Source organism: Heteronotia binoei, chromosome 3 (genome assembly GCF_032191835.1).
Source record: "Heteronotia binoei isolate CCM8104 ecotype False Entrance Well chromosome 3, APGP_CSIRO_Hbin_v1, whole genome shotgun sequence".
Taxonomy (NCBI): Eukaryota; Metazoa; Chordata; class Lepidosauria; order Squamata; family Gekkonidae; genus Heteronotia; species Heteronotia binoei.
The window spans coordinates 53,642,504-53,657,069 of NC_083225.1; the positions used below are offsets into that span (position 1 = coordinate 53,642,504).

The 14,566-nt window shown below is 40.2% G+C and overlaps 1 protein-coding gene across 6 annotated transcripts in view; it reads right to left on the minus strand.

The window, feature by feature from the left end:
* MAP4K4 (mitogen-activated protein kinase kinase kinase kinase 4) overlaps nt 1-14,281 on the minus strand; it is a 194,548-nt gene extending 180,267 nt beyond the window's left edge. For all 6 annotated transcript variants that reach the window (XM_060233807.1, XM_060233803.1, XM_060233806.1 and 3 more), the window contains exons 1-2: nt 13,445-14,281; nt 12,844-12,909 (exon numbers count right to left, since the gene is read on the minus strand). In XM_060233807.1, coding sequence (XP_060089790.1) covers nt 12,844-12,909; nt 13,445-13,501 — 123 coding nt within the window. In that variant the 5' untranslated portion in view covers nt 13,502-14,281. The remainder of the gene's footprint in view (nt 1-12,843; nt 12,910-13,444) is intronic.
* Between the last annotated feature and the right edge of the window lie 285 nt (nt 14,282-14,566).

Below are 14,566 nucleotides of genomic sequence, written 5' to 3' on the forward strand. Positions count from 1 at the left end.
CTTTTCCACTAGCAATTGTTAAACAAGGTTTTCATTAATTTGTTATTTAAAGCATTCCAAAGAGGTCTGCAATAGATTGGGGTGGGGTGCTGTGCTTTACAATAACTATTCATAAGTTTCTATTATTTTCCGTACTAGAGTGTAATAGAAACACATGGGCTAACGGTTTAAATTATGAAAAGATATCAGCTTGGCTAGCTGTAAATTAATAATTTGTACATTACAAGCCTTCCTCTATACATATTTAAATTGTTATACAGGTATTAACAAAATTTAAAGTTTACATAAGCAAAATACAGAACTCTACACTGAAAGGCTTCAAATTCTTATTCTAAAGTTTATCTTTAGTTCCATATAGTCTGAGATAGAAAATTAAAGACTCAAGAAAACTAAAACTTTAGCTTCTTGCATAAGTTTGAAACACACACTGAACATTAACTGTATACTAAGAACACCAGTAATATCAATAATTTCTAAACCAATATATTTCAAAGTGTTTTAACATGTCAAGTGATGAATTAAGTGATGCTGGTGGAAAGCAGCCCCCAGTCACTTATAGCAACCCTGTGATATTTTCAAGGCAAAAGATGTTCAGAGACAATTTTTCCAAGAACCAGTGCGGGGTATTGCTAGGGTTTTGGCTGCCCCAGGCTGCCCCCCAGGGGTCTTTAAATGAGGGGTGGTTGAAGGTAGTTGCTGCAATGCCCCTTCTGCCTGCCTGAGGCCCAGGCAGATGAAAGAGGTGGTGCTTCTGAGCAAGGCCGCTCTGCCTCTTTTGTCTGCCCAGGTTCCAGGTGGGCAAAAGGGGCGGTGAGGCCGTGTTGCCTCTTTTTAGTGAAAGGGGTGGCAGAGCTGCTCTGTCTCACTCTGTGGCCCGATTGCTAACAGGCCACAGACCAGGGGACCCCTGCCTTAGAGATCCCCCATCCAAATACTAATCAAGGCTAACCCTGCTCAGTTTGCAAGATTTTATGAAAATAGCCTAGTTAGTTTGGGGCAATATATTAAGTAGTATCCATTATAAATGCCACAGTGGAAAGCCATACAGTTTTGAGTTAGAAGAAAACTAATAAGAAGTTTGAGCTGAGTATCAGAAGAGTTGTGGGCCATGTTCCAATGACAGCAGATGGAATGCAGTAGCATTTGAAGACTGCTAGCTGACTGTAGGCGCCCACAGGCCAAAATAACCACTGAAAGAAAAAAGCCCATGAGATCCATATCGGCACTGAACACAAATCAGGGAGACAAAATCAGAGGATTCTCCACAGAGTTATAAAATTCAATGGGGTGAATCCAGCCAATCTGCTCACCAAGAATAACTCCTGTAGTATCATGAGCTTTCCTCCCACTTAATGGGCTCTTCCTCCAATGGAAGAACTACTTAAGTTGAAATATTCAGGTAGGCAGCTATATTGGTCTGAAGCAGCAGAACAAAGTTTGAATCCAATGGCATGTTTAAGACCAAAGTTTTATTCAAGGTATAAGTTTTCATGTGCATACAGAAGTGTGCATGCACACAAAAGCTTAAACTTTGAATAAAACTTTGGTCTTAAACGTGCCACTGGACTCAAACTTTGTTCTACTTAAGTTGAAGGAAGGCTCTCAAACATGAAAGAAGCCCCCAGACCTCTCTAAGTGAAGTTGGCTGAATTTACCCCACTAATGACCACTATCTCTCCATCTAAATAAGCTCTCAAGGTTGATAATTCAAGCGAGCCCACAAAAGACTCTACCTCACAAATTTCACTTGCCCACAGACAGCTATGTTACCAATTTATTAAATGGTAGTTCTAGGTGGCAGCTGTGTTGGTTTGAAGCATACTGTGACCTATAAACTTAGCTTGTTATTGCTATTTAGTCTTTGTATATGTCAAAACATCTTCATTAAATTGTATGCTAATTTGCTGTTCACCTAGGTAGAGGCACTCATATATATATGAACTGTTAACTTCCATTTCTATGTATCTGAGGAAGTGTGCCTGCGCACAAAATCTCATACCTTGAATAAACTTTTGTTGGTCTTAAAGGTACCACTGGACTCAATATTTGTAATTATGAAATGTTAGAATTGTAAAAGTTTAATCTTTGTAAATTTGCTCTCTAGAGTCACAGGTGCTTGGCAACCAATCAAGTGCTATCTACAATCCTAGCTGAAAGCTTAAAGAGTAAGAACCCTCTATATACCATTTTAATAACCACAAGAAAAAGGACACCATACAAGTGCAACTGACATGTAAACAACCCAAGAGATCGTAAGTTATGCTTTCACCAAGGAGGCAAGGAGTTCATGAGCTGGGTGTAAGCAGCAGAGATGTGCCTGGCAAAGCAGACAGGCTGTACCTGAACAAGAGATCACGCAACACAGCATACCTGTGTCATCAAGATATGCCATCACGTGAGCCTCCAACCCATCCCTGCTCCCTTTCCCACACATTCCACAAATGACTTACACAGGATGATATTATCTATTGTATACAGGTAGGAGCCATTTACTGTTTACAAAATATAACAAATCAAGTACATTCTAGTACTACACGTATAGGTCTGTTTTCAAGTATATGGTGCAATAAGCAACAAAGGTTAGTTGGAGACTTAAAAACACAACTGAAATCTACCATGTTGTCTGTTTGCCTGTAAACCTCATATGCACCTTGCAACATCCTGGTTTTCACCACACTTCCCAAGCCCATCCTTAAACATGAACTAAGAGTAGTCACTTAAATGTTTTCATTTCTATAAGAAGCCAATATAACAAGGACACACAAAGAAGTATTTGACGATTGCTACTCAATGTCACTGAAGGGTCTTCCCTGGAAGACTGTCCTCAGATGTTCTTCAAGAAATTCTAAAACCTCTGTCTTTGGACTGGCTCTTGGGGTATTTATACTACTATTAGGATTTTATTATATTTATGAATCTCTCTGCTATTGAACAGTTATTTGGTTAAAAATATGGCAAAGATGCTATGGTGTCACATTAATGTCAGGAATAAGCACCTAAAATCTCATCACATTCTAAACACCAATTAGGAAAATGTGAAATTTTGCACATAAAATTTTGCACATTTATTAAATATTGATGAAAAACTTTTTCCTTTGGGCATTTTTAAAAAGTTAACCTCGAGCCATGCTTGCATATTAATTGTTAGCAAGTATTATGTACATAAGTACTAAGTGAAGATTTAAAGCTCAAGAAGGAAACACAAACATATTCCTGGGATGATGCAAGAAAGCTTTTCACTGCCTACATGTACTCAAGGATACTATTCTATTAAAGTGATGATTTGTTCATTTATTAATTTTCATTGTCTGCTTTCCTTACTGTACAAGTGTATAAAGGAGAAACCCTAAAAGCTTAATGTTCAAATACAGTCCTTCAAACTTACTTGTCTGTACACTCCTTCAAACTTATCCGATGTAATCCAAAAGACTGCAAAATTAAGATGCAGACAACTCAGTGAAGTTGCTCTATCACCAACCTTAAGATCATTAAGCCATTGCATAGTAAATAACACATGGCACCACAACCATCTTTAGAGGATTCTCAAAGAGTTGCAATTAAGCTTTGTATTCTTGAAGATAGGCTGAGATGCATTGCATCACCAAACCTCTCAGGGGATCTATACCTCTGCAACCAAGAGCCAGTGTCTCCATTATTTTGTGGTATCCCTGTACATAAATTACACACAAAAATATTCCTAAATGACTGAAACACAGGCAAGTTGACAAACAAATAACTTTATGCACATAAAGATTTCAAAGAAAAATAAAGCCATGGCTGGGAAGACTTTTTTTTAAGCTATGCAGATTTTTGTTAATGATCTGCACAGTTATTTGCTAAGCAATCTGACAGACTGCAATGTTCGCTTTTATATTTTTCAAAACAGTGGCAGTTTGAAAGACTGGAAGAGCTGAAACAATATGATCTACTCAAATATTTCTCATAAATTAAAATTTGCCCTTTGGTCAGTTAATAGGTTTGATAGCAGCCAATAACACCAATTTATCTGCTTGTATCCCTCCTTTCTAGCTCACCTTCCTCATTGGGGTGGGTAATTATGAACCTATGAAGCAGGGGTTCCCAATCTTTTTGAGCACAACCACCAAATGGCCACTGTAGGACACAAAACCAACCATAAAACGGTCACTGCAGGAGGAGGAGACACAAACACAGAGAAAATCTCAAATGCAGAGGACAAGAGAAGTAATTTCTAAAAATGCACTAGGAAAGAGGAGAGAGAGAATGAGGTAGCAGCTTGTGGTAAAACAATGTTATTTCAATCTGCACAGTCCATCTCCAATGGCCAATTAGAAGCCCTGCTGGGCCGTAGTCTCACCTGGCCATACCTAGTTTCTAAAAATTCTTGGTGGGCATCATGTTGGGGAAAGACCAATCACTGTGCAGGCCATGTTAACTGACTGTCTCTACACTCCTTGTGACATACTTGCCTGAAAAATAAGACTTTTCCTTCCAGCTGGTGTCCAAAGCCAGCAGAGAGTTTGAAATTTTAAACTGTTTTAGCCTTTTCTACACAGGAATTTGGTCCCCCAGACAAGTCACACACCCATGAATCTTCATGCACAGGTTTCCAACCCTGTTTGCTTTTAAAACACAGGTCCTGAATCTTCTGCAAAGAAGCACTGGTGGGCTAACACTATATGTCTTTGCTATAGCACTTACTTTGGGCCCAAGACTTCAGCCACATCATGATGAAGCTAAAGCCACACACGAGCAGATCTACATAGCATAACTTGGGTATGCAACAACAAAAGTTTGATACATGCATACTTATCACCTGCGACTGCACAGATGCAGCATTTGTACTTTATCCTAAATTGAAATAGCATCTATGTAAGAAAAGCACTGTATTTGTCATTTGACCTTAGTCATTGCCACATCGCAGTGTCTTCCTGCTGCTTGGAAAAGATTGTCCAAGGGGGCAGCCATGTTGGTCTAAACAAAGCAGCTGAACAAAGCAGGAGTAAAGTTGCACTTTTAAATCTAAGTTTTATTCAGAACGTAAGCTTTTGTGCGCTAAAAACATACTTCTTCAGATGATCCCCTCGTCTGAAGAAGTATGTTTTTAGCACACGAATGCTTATGTTCTGAATAAAACTTAGTTGGTCCTAAAGGTGCAACTTGACTCCTGCTTTGGAAAAGATTGTGTAATATTGTAAAAGAAGAGCATTCATATCCACTCAAACTTGAGATACAAGAACCAATGTCCATCAACATCATGAAGAGCTGGGCCCAGATTTAAGTTGGCCTACAGTAAGTCTTACAATAGGCCACAATCTCTTGTCCAAGCAAGACACCTGTTCTCCCCCTAGTGACTGCAACTCATTCACCCCAATCCTTAACTTATCCTCCATGTTAGTCCTATAAGTAACAAAATGGATCAGGATGGACTATTTAGGGATTGCAGTCCCCCTACTTTTGGCTTGGTGGTCTTTTCATGCATGACTCATACAAAGTCAGACCATTGGTCTAACAAGGTCAGTATGGTCTAATCAGACTGGCAGCAGTTCTCCAGAGCCTTGGGCAGAGATCTTTTGCATCACCTACTACCTAGTCCTTCAATTGACGATTGAACCTGAAACCTTCTGCAAGCAAAGCAGATACTCTACCACTGAGCCATGGCTCTTGGCCAATGCTACCCAAGTTTGCCCAATTACTGCAACCTTTTCCTCTAGTTTTTCCTTGCTTAATTATTGGCCAGATAACATGAGTACATATTCAATTTTATATACCACATTTTAAACACTTAAAAATAGACTAAGCTGTGACAGAATATACGTCTGTCCATAACTATCTGTGATTCTCATGAGTGATTGACTGCCTCCACAATACAGCTGTATGATGTTAAGTAAGATAATTGAATAGTGTCTATATACAAGCTGACAGCTCTAAATTCTATGAAAGTAGATGTGAAAGACTGGAATGCTTATTCCATAAAGCTGGCAGTTTCCTCACACCAAGCATCCTGAATATTAATGTTTAGAATTTTGACATCCAAGCTTTAAGCCACTGCTACAATCTCTCATTTGAAAGGCCAAACTATGTTACAATTAAAAGGACTCCTGATCAGAAACCACCTTTCTTATAGTAAAGAGGAGACAAAAATCCATCAGGAATTCTATTTTACTCAGCACACTTACACTTGATAGAAGGAAAATGTCTCTATGCAAAAGGTACAAAGTGTATTAACATGAGTAGGCCCAATTTAATAAAAAGTAACATCTGTGCTCCAGGACCACTAAGACCCATTCGGGTCTCTCATGCTATTTTCCCCCTTCCAGCATCTTAGGCCAAACAACTGAAGTTACATTTTACAATCCACTTAAAATAGAAGAGGAAAGTCAAAATACTGTGCCTTTTCTACAAAATGCATTTGGATAAACCACTGGATCAGGTTCATCAGTATTAGAGCTTTCAAAGTCCTATTTAACTATTCCTATCTACCCGTCTGATAACATCACACATACTTTATCACAGGGCATCTTTCCCATTCCTCAGCAGATCCCATGGCCCACAGTCTGAAGTAAAGCACAAGACTTTGAAGTAGATCTGACACAAATCAATTCTTGAAGGGGTTTTTTTTTGCCATCAAGTCACAACTGACTTATGGTAACCCTGCTTCTCATGAGTGATCGATTTAAGGCAAGAGACGTTTTAAGGTAATTTGGCATTGCCTGCCTCTGCATCACAACTCTAGACTTCACTGGTGGGTCTTATAACCAAATCCTAACCAAGGCCTTCGTTTCTGAGATCTGACTAGATCAGATTAGCTTGGGTTGTCCAGGACAAGGCACAGATAAATCAGGACAACTTAATGCAGAACAGCGAAACAACCATGTGCTTATCAACTACAGGGTTATATTTATAAATAATAATCAACAGATATCACCATAACACCCGCAGGCCACCTGCCCTAGCTTTTCCATTTCATTCAAATTATTTGAGATATATAGATAGCAGTGTTAAAAACAGAAGTGGAATTTCTTTTCGTCATACCAAGCTGCTGCATGCAAAATTTGCAGAGAGAGTCAATCATCAATAGAAAGTCAAGTATAGCACTGTAGAATACCAAAAGAAAGCATAAAAGCAATTCATATTTTGAGAAAGTGGCCTGGCCTAGTTCTAGAGAGCCAGTGATCTCACCGATACTGATAGTGTTAGTCTTTAAACTGATAAGAACAGAATTGCTCCTTCATGTTTAACAAAATAATGTGAAGTCATAATTATCTCTGTTTGCTAGAATGGCCTAAAGGATAATGTAGTGACCATCCAAAGACTTTGGTACTGATAAACTATCTACATTAAAGGGAACAAGACTGTATAGGAGCATTAGATTATTTTCACATTATCATGTAAATCATATCTCATTTGCATCACTCTTTAATGGGCCAGAACTTAGACAATGTACATAATTTACATGTAGCTCTGAAAGGTTGCCATATGAATCAAACAAAAGAAGTCTTCACTATGAATTAATTCTCACAAGGCTTGTAGAAAGCAGCAGAAGCTTGAATTATGAGTACTAGGAGAGTCCCACTCAATTCTAATGGCATAGTTCCCACCAAGGGAAAGCCTAACATGCCAATTACTTCCTAATCACTAGCGTGTGCTGAGGTCTCCAAATATGCATGAGAAATATTTACAGCAGCTGTTTTTGGAATTTGCTTATCTTTGTATGGCTCGATTTTTATTTCTGTGCTTAAAAGGGGGAGAGAATCAATCAACTCCCATCTTCAATTATCTTTTACAGAGGATGGATGCCTTGATACCATTGTTAAACCAGTCCTTTCCAGCCACATTCACCAAACCCAAACAATTTAGTACATAATACTTGGTTAGAGCCTATCTTCAAATATAAAAGTTAGGAAATTTTCTTCTTTGTAAACTGACTACACAGTGGAATTGTAATCTGCCACTTAGCTATGGAAAACAGTCAGAAAGTAATTGCAAGCTTCATTTCGTATGTCCTTTCTAGTGATAAACTGCTGAGTGCCACATAGCCACCACACCACTACAGTTTCTGATCTTGCTGTGCTACATCTACACAGAGAACCACATCAGCAGTAATTAAGGCCAAGTAGGTTTTGCAAACTATGTTCAAGGCTAGTATAGAATAGGGCAAGGTAGTCAAACTGCAGCTCAGGAACCACATGTGGCTCCTTCACACATACAGTAGGGCTCTCGAAGCCCCCACCATCCTGCCAGCCAGCTCAGAAAAAGCATTTCTCTCTTTAAATCATTCCTCCAAGCCAAGCTAGTCAGCAGCTTGGAGAATACATTTCAAGTTAAATTTGCTTTCTTTCCATGTCTCCCTGTCTCCTCCCCGCACCCCCATCTATTTGTCTACCTGCTTGCTCTCAAACATCTGACGTTTATTCTATGTGACTCTTATGTTAAGCAAGTTTGGCCATCCCTGGAATAGGAGCTACTTCTGAGGCAAGTTGTCCTGACCTGGGTGGCCCAGGCTAGCCCAATCATCAGATCTCAAAAGCTAAACAGGATCAGCCTTGGTTAGTATCCGGATGGGAGAGCACTAAGGAATACCAGGGTCATTATGCAGAGGCAGACAATGGCAAACCACCTCTGAACATCTCTTGCCTTGAGAACCCTACAGAGTTGCTGTAAATCAGCTGTAACTTGATGGCACTTTACACACACACAAGCCATGTTCAACTTGGCTTCTGAAACAACTCAGAAGACAACAAAAAGAAGGGCTTTATGCTATCGCAGTTTCTCTGAAACCCAGGGAGTCAAAAATATGCACAGACAGCAGCACTCAAAGTCAACCATGCTAATTCATTCCTGCTCCCCTTAGGTTTGTCAGTTACATGAAATCTGAACACTACAGTGCAGCCCTCAACAATGGTTTCAATTACAACTCCTTCTACTTAAAGGGGTAACTCTGCTTAAGACTGTACTTTACACAGTACAAGATAGCTAATACTCTTTTATACAATTAACAAGAGTCAATCATACATCTTTAAGAAGCTTTAGAGTAATACAGTAGAAGGAAAGCCTCAAAGCATCCAAGCCCAACTCTCTGCTCCAAACCATTGCACAGGTTACATGCAAAAGTGTAAATCATTCAATACTAAAATGTGCCAGATGAGATGGTTTTCTCAGCACACTTAAAAGCCCAGGGCCTTATCTGAGGTACACAAAAAACTGCTGAACTGGCATTATGTTTGTTTACTAACACAGAAGTACAAATTAAGCTTTATTTAAACAATCTGAGAGAGAGAGAAACAGACAGAGTATAAAAGAAATCTGGAGACAAAGTAAAACCATAGGCCATTTTCTAATATGCCCAAAAGCATGTTATTCAAATCTAACTTCTATTATTCTAGAAAAGAAAGAAGACTGCACCAAATAAACACAGGAAAACACGTGCAACAGAATGCTTCATCTCCTTATTCTGCAATAAGAGAATGCTTTGGGGCAAGTCTAAACATGCCACTTATCTGTGTATTTAACTGACCACATTGAAGAGAAGTTTCCCTTTTCACATGCAAGCAATACTCTGCTTTCTTGATACAAATTTTCTTATTTGCCATGAGGAACTTTACTCTCCATACTTCAGCAAGATTTGCACAAAATGAACAACAAAACTCTACAGAAGCCTTATTTTAACTGGTAATTTAACATTCATATACCAAACAAATAATGTTCAAACTGTAGCATAACCAGCATTAATTCAATTAATGGGCAGCTTATTTGAACAAATGGATAAGCAATCTGTTGTTTCATTCTTATGCTGCCCCCACTCTGGTCGTTGTGGTGCTCTTAACAACTAGGTGGCATTGTTGTTTTTCTTAAATAAAACCTTCCATTGTTTGTAAGAAAGCACCATATTTTTCCAAACTCAACAAATCCAAGATTAGAAAGTCTTTGTGATGAACAACATTTATGCCAATAGTAATAATAATCATACTCATCTATATGCAAATATGTGGTCATAAGTTTATACACACACACACCCTTAAAGATATTGTGCATAACTCTGTGAAAATATTGGCAGGAAACCTCTCAGAAAATAAACTAGACCACAACATACTGACTATATAGATATGATTGCTCTACTTTTCCTATTCTAAAATGAAGACAATTTGCCATTACCACTTCCATATACTGACAATATATTCAATCAACATTCCAGCAGAATTCTGTACAGAGATTATGTAACTGTCCCACAATATCACTTGTGGGACAGAGAGAAGGGTGCTCCAAAGAGTGACGAGAAGAGCACAAAAGATTTGCGGATGTTCTCTCCCCTCATTGGTGGATCTGTATAATATGAGATGTAAAAGGAAGATACAAATGATCCTAAGGGACCCTTCACATCTGGGCCATTTGCTATTTGAGATCTTACCGTCAGGTAGACGATATAGAGTGTTGAAGGCTAGGACAAACAGATTTAAGGACAGTTTCTATCCAAGTGCTGTGGTTAGGTTAAATGCAGGGTTATGAAGGATTATCTGTTTTAGATGTTTGTAAATGGTTTTAATGGTTTTATGAATGTTTATCTGTTTTAGATGTATTTAAATGGTTTTAATGGTTTAAATGGTTTTAGATGTATTTAAATGGTATGAATATGAATATGTGTGTTTGATGTGTTGGTATGTTTGTGGAAGAGCACCTCATTTCGTTGCTCTCTTTTTGTGGAGAACAATGACAATAAATTTATCTATCTATCTATCTTGTGTACAATTCAACTCTGACTGATCAAGCCACCACAAAGGCCTAACCACTAACATTAGCAACAGCAAAACACATGGCTTCAGTTGGAAGACCAGACACAGAAGCAGTTATGGACTCAGTTTGCTATGTACCAAAATCTGTATGGATCCCATTCAATCCATATTCCTCACATGCCATTTAGCCCGAGACTATTTTCATGATATATTATGAAGCATCTACTTTCAAAACGGAGGAAAGGAAATCTGCGTAAGTTGCTTTGGGTCCCCCCATTGAGAAGAAAGGTGGGATATAAACGAAATAAACGTATAGGATTTGTTTTCATAGGCTAATCGTTGCTGCACCACTGCCATATATAACCCCAGATAAGAGCATATGAAAGTTGATATTGCATTTTCCCTAACCCTGAATATCAGCTGTGCAAAGATTCTTCTTTAACCTATCTAAATTCTGCCACATAATAAAAACAAGCAAAGTGGAACATCACACAATTCGGAAATAGCACAAGTTTAGTAAGGTCCACGATTCTTTGGTCCCATGTACGTAACTAAAATAAAAATACTTGTATCACACATATTCTACTGGTGTTTTCAGCTCCCTTCTTTATTAAGTGTATTCACTGGCAAAACATTACTGACAATACCCAAGACCTGTCTTGACATTACCCAGACGCTATTGGTGTCTATGAGGCTAAACGTAAACGTCTGTACGTAGTAATCTGTAGTACTGAAACTCACATGACGCAACCGGTATCCATAAAGTTAATTAAGAAATTGTGTGAATCAGTCAGCTGACAAATTGATTTACATTTTACTGATTTTAAGTTTACAAGAAGTCATGAAGTACACAATCCAGTTCCTATTGAGGGTAAAAGGAGTCACACCCACAGTGATGCAAGCTTCACAGATAAAGGAAATTATGAGAAATTAGTTCACTTGAGAACAGTTCCAGAAAGGTCAGTCAATCTCAAAATCAGACATACTGGATTATTTTAACATTGCGTACAACTAGGTCCTTTTGTTTACACTAAGGCCCAAACCACCTTATGCCACTGCTGCACACACAATTCCCTTCCAAATCTTATATATCTCCACAACAGACAAGATAGTTAAATCAATTTCACTACATGTTACCACTTTCATACAGAAGACATCATGTGTACTATCATGGGTGAAGCATATGTACATGTGAAGAAAACACACACCTGGCCAGGTACTAAAGACTTTGTGTGTGAAGGAGCCATTAAATATATATATATAAATAAAATATGAAACTTTTGAATGTAATAGGTTCCCTTGAATCAAATGCACCTCTTTTTAGCCCTTCTTCTGTACAACACTTCCTTGGGTTTGTCATCCTTCTCTCGTATAATATGTATGATGGAACAGGTAGTCATATGGATGACTAAACATTACACAGTCATGAAATTCCAATATTTGTTCCGTTTATGTAACAGATTTGAAGGTGGGTAATGCTTAATTGCACAACCAAGCCTTCAAAAGACAAAAGATCTTTCAGCATCCTAGCTTCTCCTCCTGTGATCCCCCCCCAAAAAAAATCATCATGTACTTGTCAAACAGGTTATTCTAGGAATTTTGTTTTTATGCTCTCCAGACAGACAATATTGTTCCCTGATCTTTTCCCCCCACCCCTTTGTATATACACCTTTCCTGCACAATTAGCAACAACTGAAGACAAGGAACAGCCAGTTTATGCATCTTCATACACCTTGACAGATTCACAACAAAGAAGGCAAGTGATGTTTTGGTTAAAAAAGAAACTATGGATACTTTTAATGAAGGCAGAGCATGTCTGGCATTGAAATAGACACAATTTCACTTTCCTCGTGATCACACCAGTGAGGTTGATAGCCACTTTTGCTGTTTGAAAGGGGGGGGGGGGGGACACAACAGTTCTAACACAAGAGGTGACTTCACCAATTCCACCCCTTGAGAAACCCAAGAGATTCCCTGGAAAAGGGCAAAGCGTTGTCACAGACCCACAGGAAATTTATTTTCCTTAACTTTTGTTTACAAAACAGAGATGGTGGCCTACAACCATCAACTTATGCAGAATGATGAGTATTTGGTGTAAAAAATTTTAAAGAGGCAAAATATTCTCAACACAAACCTTGTAAACTTGCCCATATGTGCCATTGCCTACTACTTCCACCAGCTCAAAAATCCCAGCAGGATCCTACACAACAAAGGTAGGGGGGGGGGGAGGAAGAAAAGAGAAAGAGAGAAGACATGGGGATTATATATATATATTTTTAACAAGTCATTACAATGTCTCCCAAAAACACAGTCCAGAGAGGATGTTTGCCTGTGCAGCTGTTGCGCCCTGTTTTTCAATGCACATGCCAATACATGCAAACAAAGGAAAGCTGCCTAAGACTCAAACCCCCCCCCCCTTTCCCATGGCTCATACTCTAAGGGAACAAAATGGGGTGGGGGGGAAGCCGAGGTGCTCAGGGGCCTTTCTCAGCAACAGCTACCCCTGTCGAGGGCATGCTTGCAGCTTCTTTTCCCCAGCAACACAGCCCCAACCTCTCTCCCTTTCTCCTACACCACCCTTTTCTTTCCTCTCCACCCCAACCCTTCTCTGAACAACAAAAGCCACGCCAGGAGAAGACGTCGCCCGCTTTTGTGCGGCTAAGAGGAGGGAGAAGGAGAGCGGGGCGAGGGGGTCTCGGTTGGCAAGCAGCCCCCTTCCCCTCAGTCACACTCACCCGCAAAGAGGACAGGTCTATGTCTCCCAGACTTTTTGCAGGAGAGTCGTTCGCCATTTTTCCCCTCCTCTTGTATTTAATATTTTGTTTTCTCTGGAAAGAAAGAAAAAGCAAAGGTCCAGCGCTGCCACTCCAGCTTGAAAATGTAAAGTTGTTTTCCAAAAGAAAAAAAAAGAAAACACCCTCTCCCCTTAAAACGTCCTCCTTTCTCCTCTTGCTTTCTTCACTCCAGGGGAAAACTCTTCTTCATTGGAAGGATGGAGGGGGGGAGGGGAAGAGGAGCTTCAGGCTGCTTCGCTTCCCGGTGAGGAGGGGGGGAAAGACTGAGGTCGAGAGGAGTTTATTATTAATATTTGTGTACGTGTGTGTCCCCTTCCAGCTCCTCCGGCAGGCACGAGAGTCGCTCTGAGGCGCGTTTACACCATAGTGAAGCAGGAACGGCTCTTCCCAGGTTGCATCTCTCTCGCTCGCTCCCTGGAAGCGGCTACATCCAACATAGCAGAACCCGAAGCCGGCGGTGGGAGAACGGCAGGCAGAGGCGCCCCGCTTCCTTGCGCGCGCGCAGAATGACTCGCACCCACCCACCCAAAGCAGCACGCGAACAATAAAAACGCACCCGGACGCAATCGCTCGCTCCCTCGCCTTTTCCCCCGCTCCTCCTCCTCCTCCTGCTGCGCCCTGGGCGCAAGAGGCTAGCCGCCCAAGGGGAGCTTCTTCAGCTGGCAGTGTCGGGCGAGGGAGACAAAGCTCGGCCGAGGAGGAGATGGGAAGAGATACACAATATACTCCGGGAGTCAAAGCAACCAAACAGCTCCCCCTTGCCTTCTCAGACAGGAAAACCCAGCGGAAACACAGGCGCACCAAAGCACTTCTGGGTAAATGGGAGGAAGGAGGCAGGGAATCGTCTGTTGCACTCAGTCACCGGCGGTCTGGGCAAATCTGTGTGAGCGAATATATATCAATATGCAACCAGGGCGTGGCAGAGAACAATAGATAACTCTTCCTTGAGTCTGGCTCAACACTGGGCTCTCGCTAGAAGACAGGGGAAGGAGCCGGGGGGAAAGATGACGTTTCATTCAAAAAATTAAAAAAAACAAAAACAATGCAAGCCTTGTGTGAACG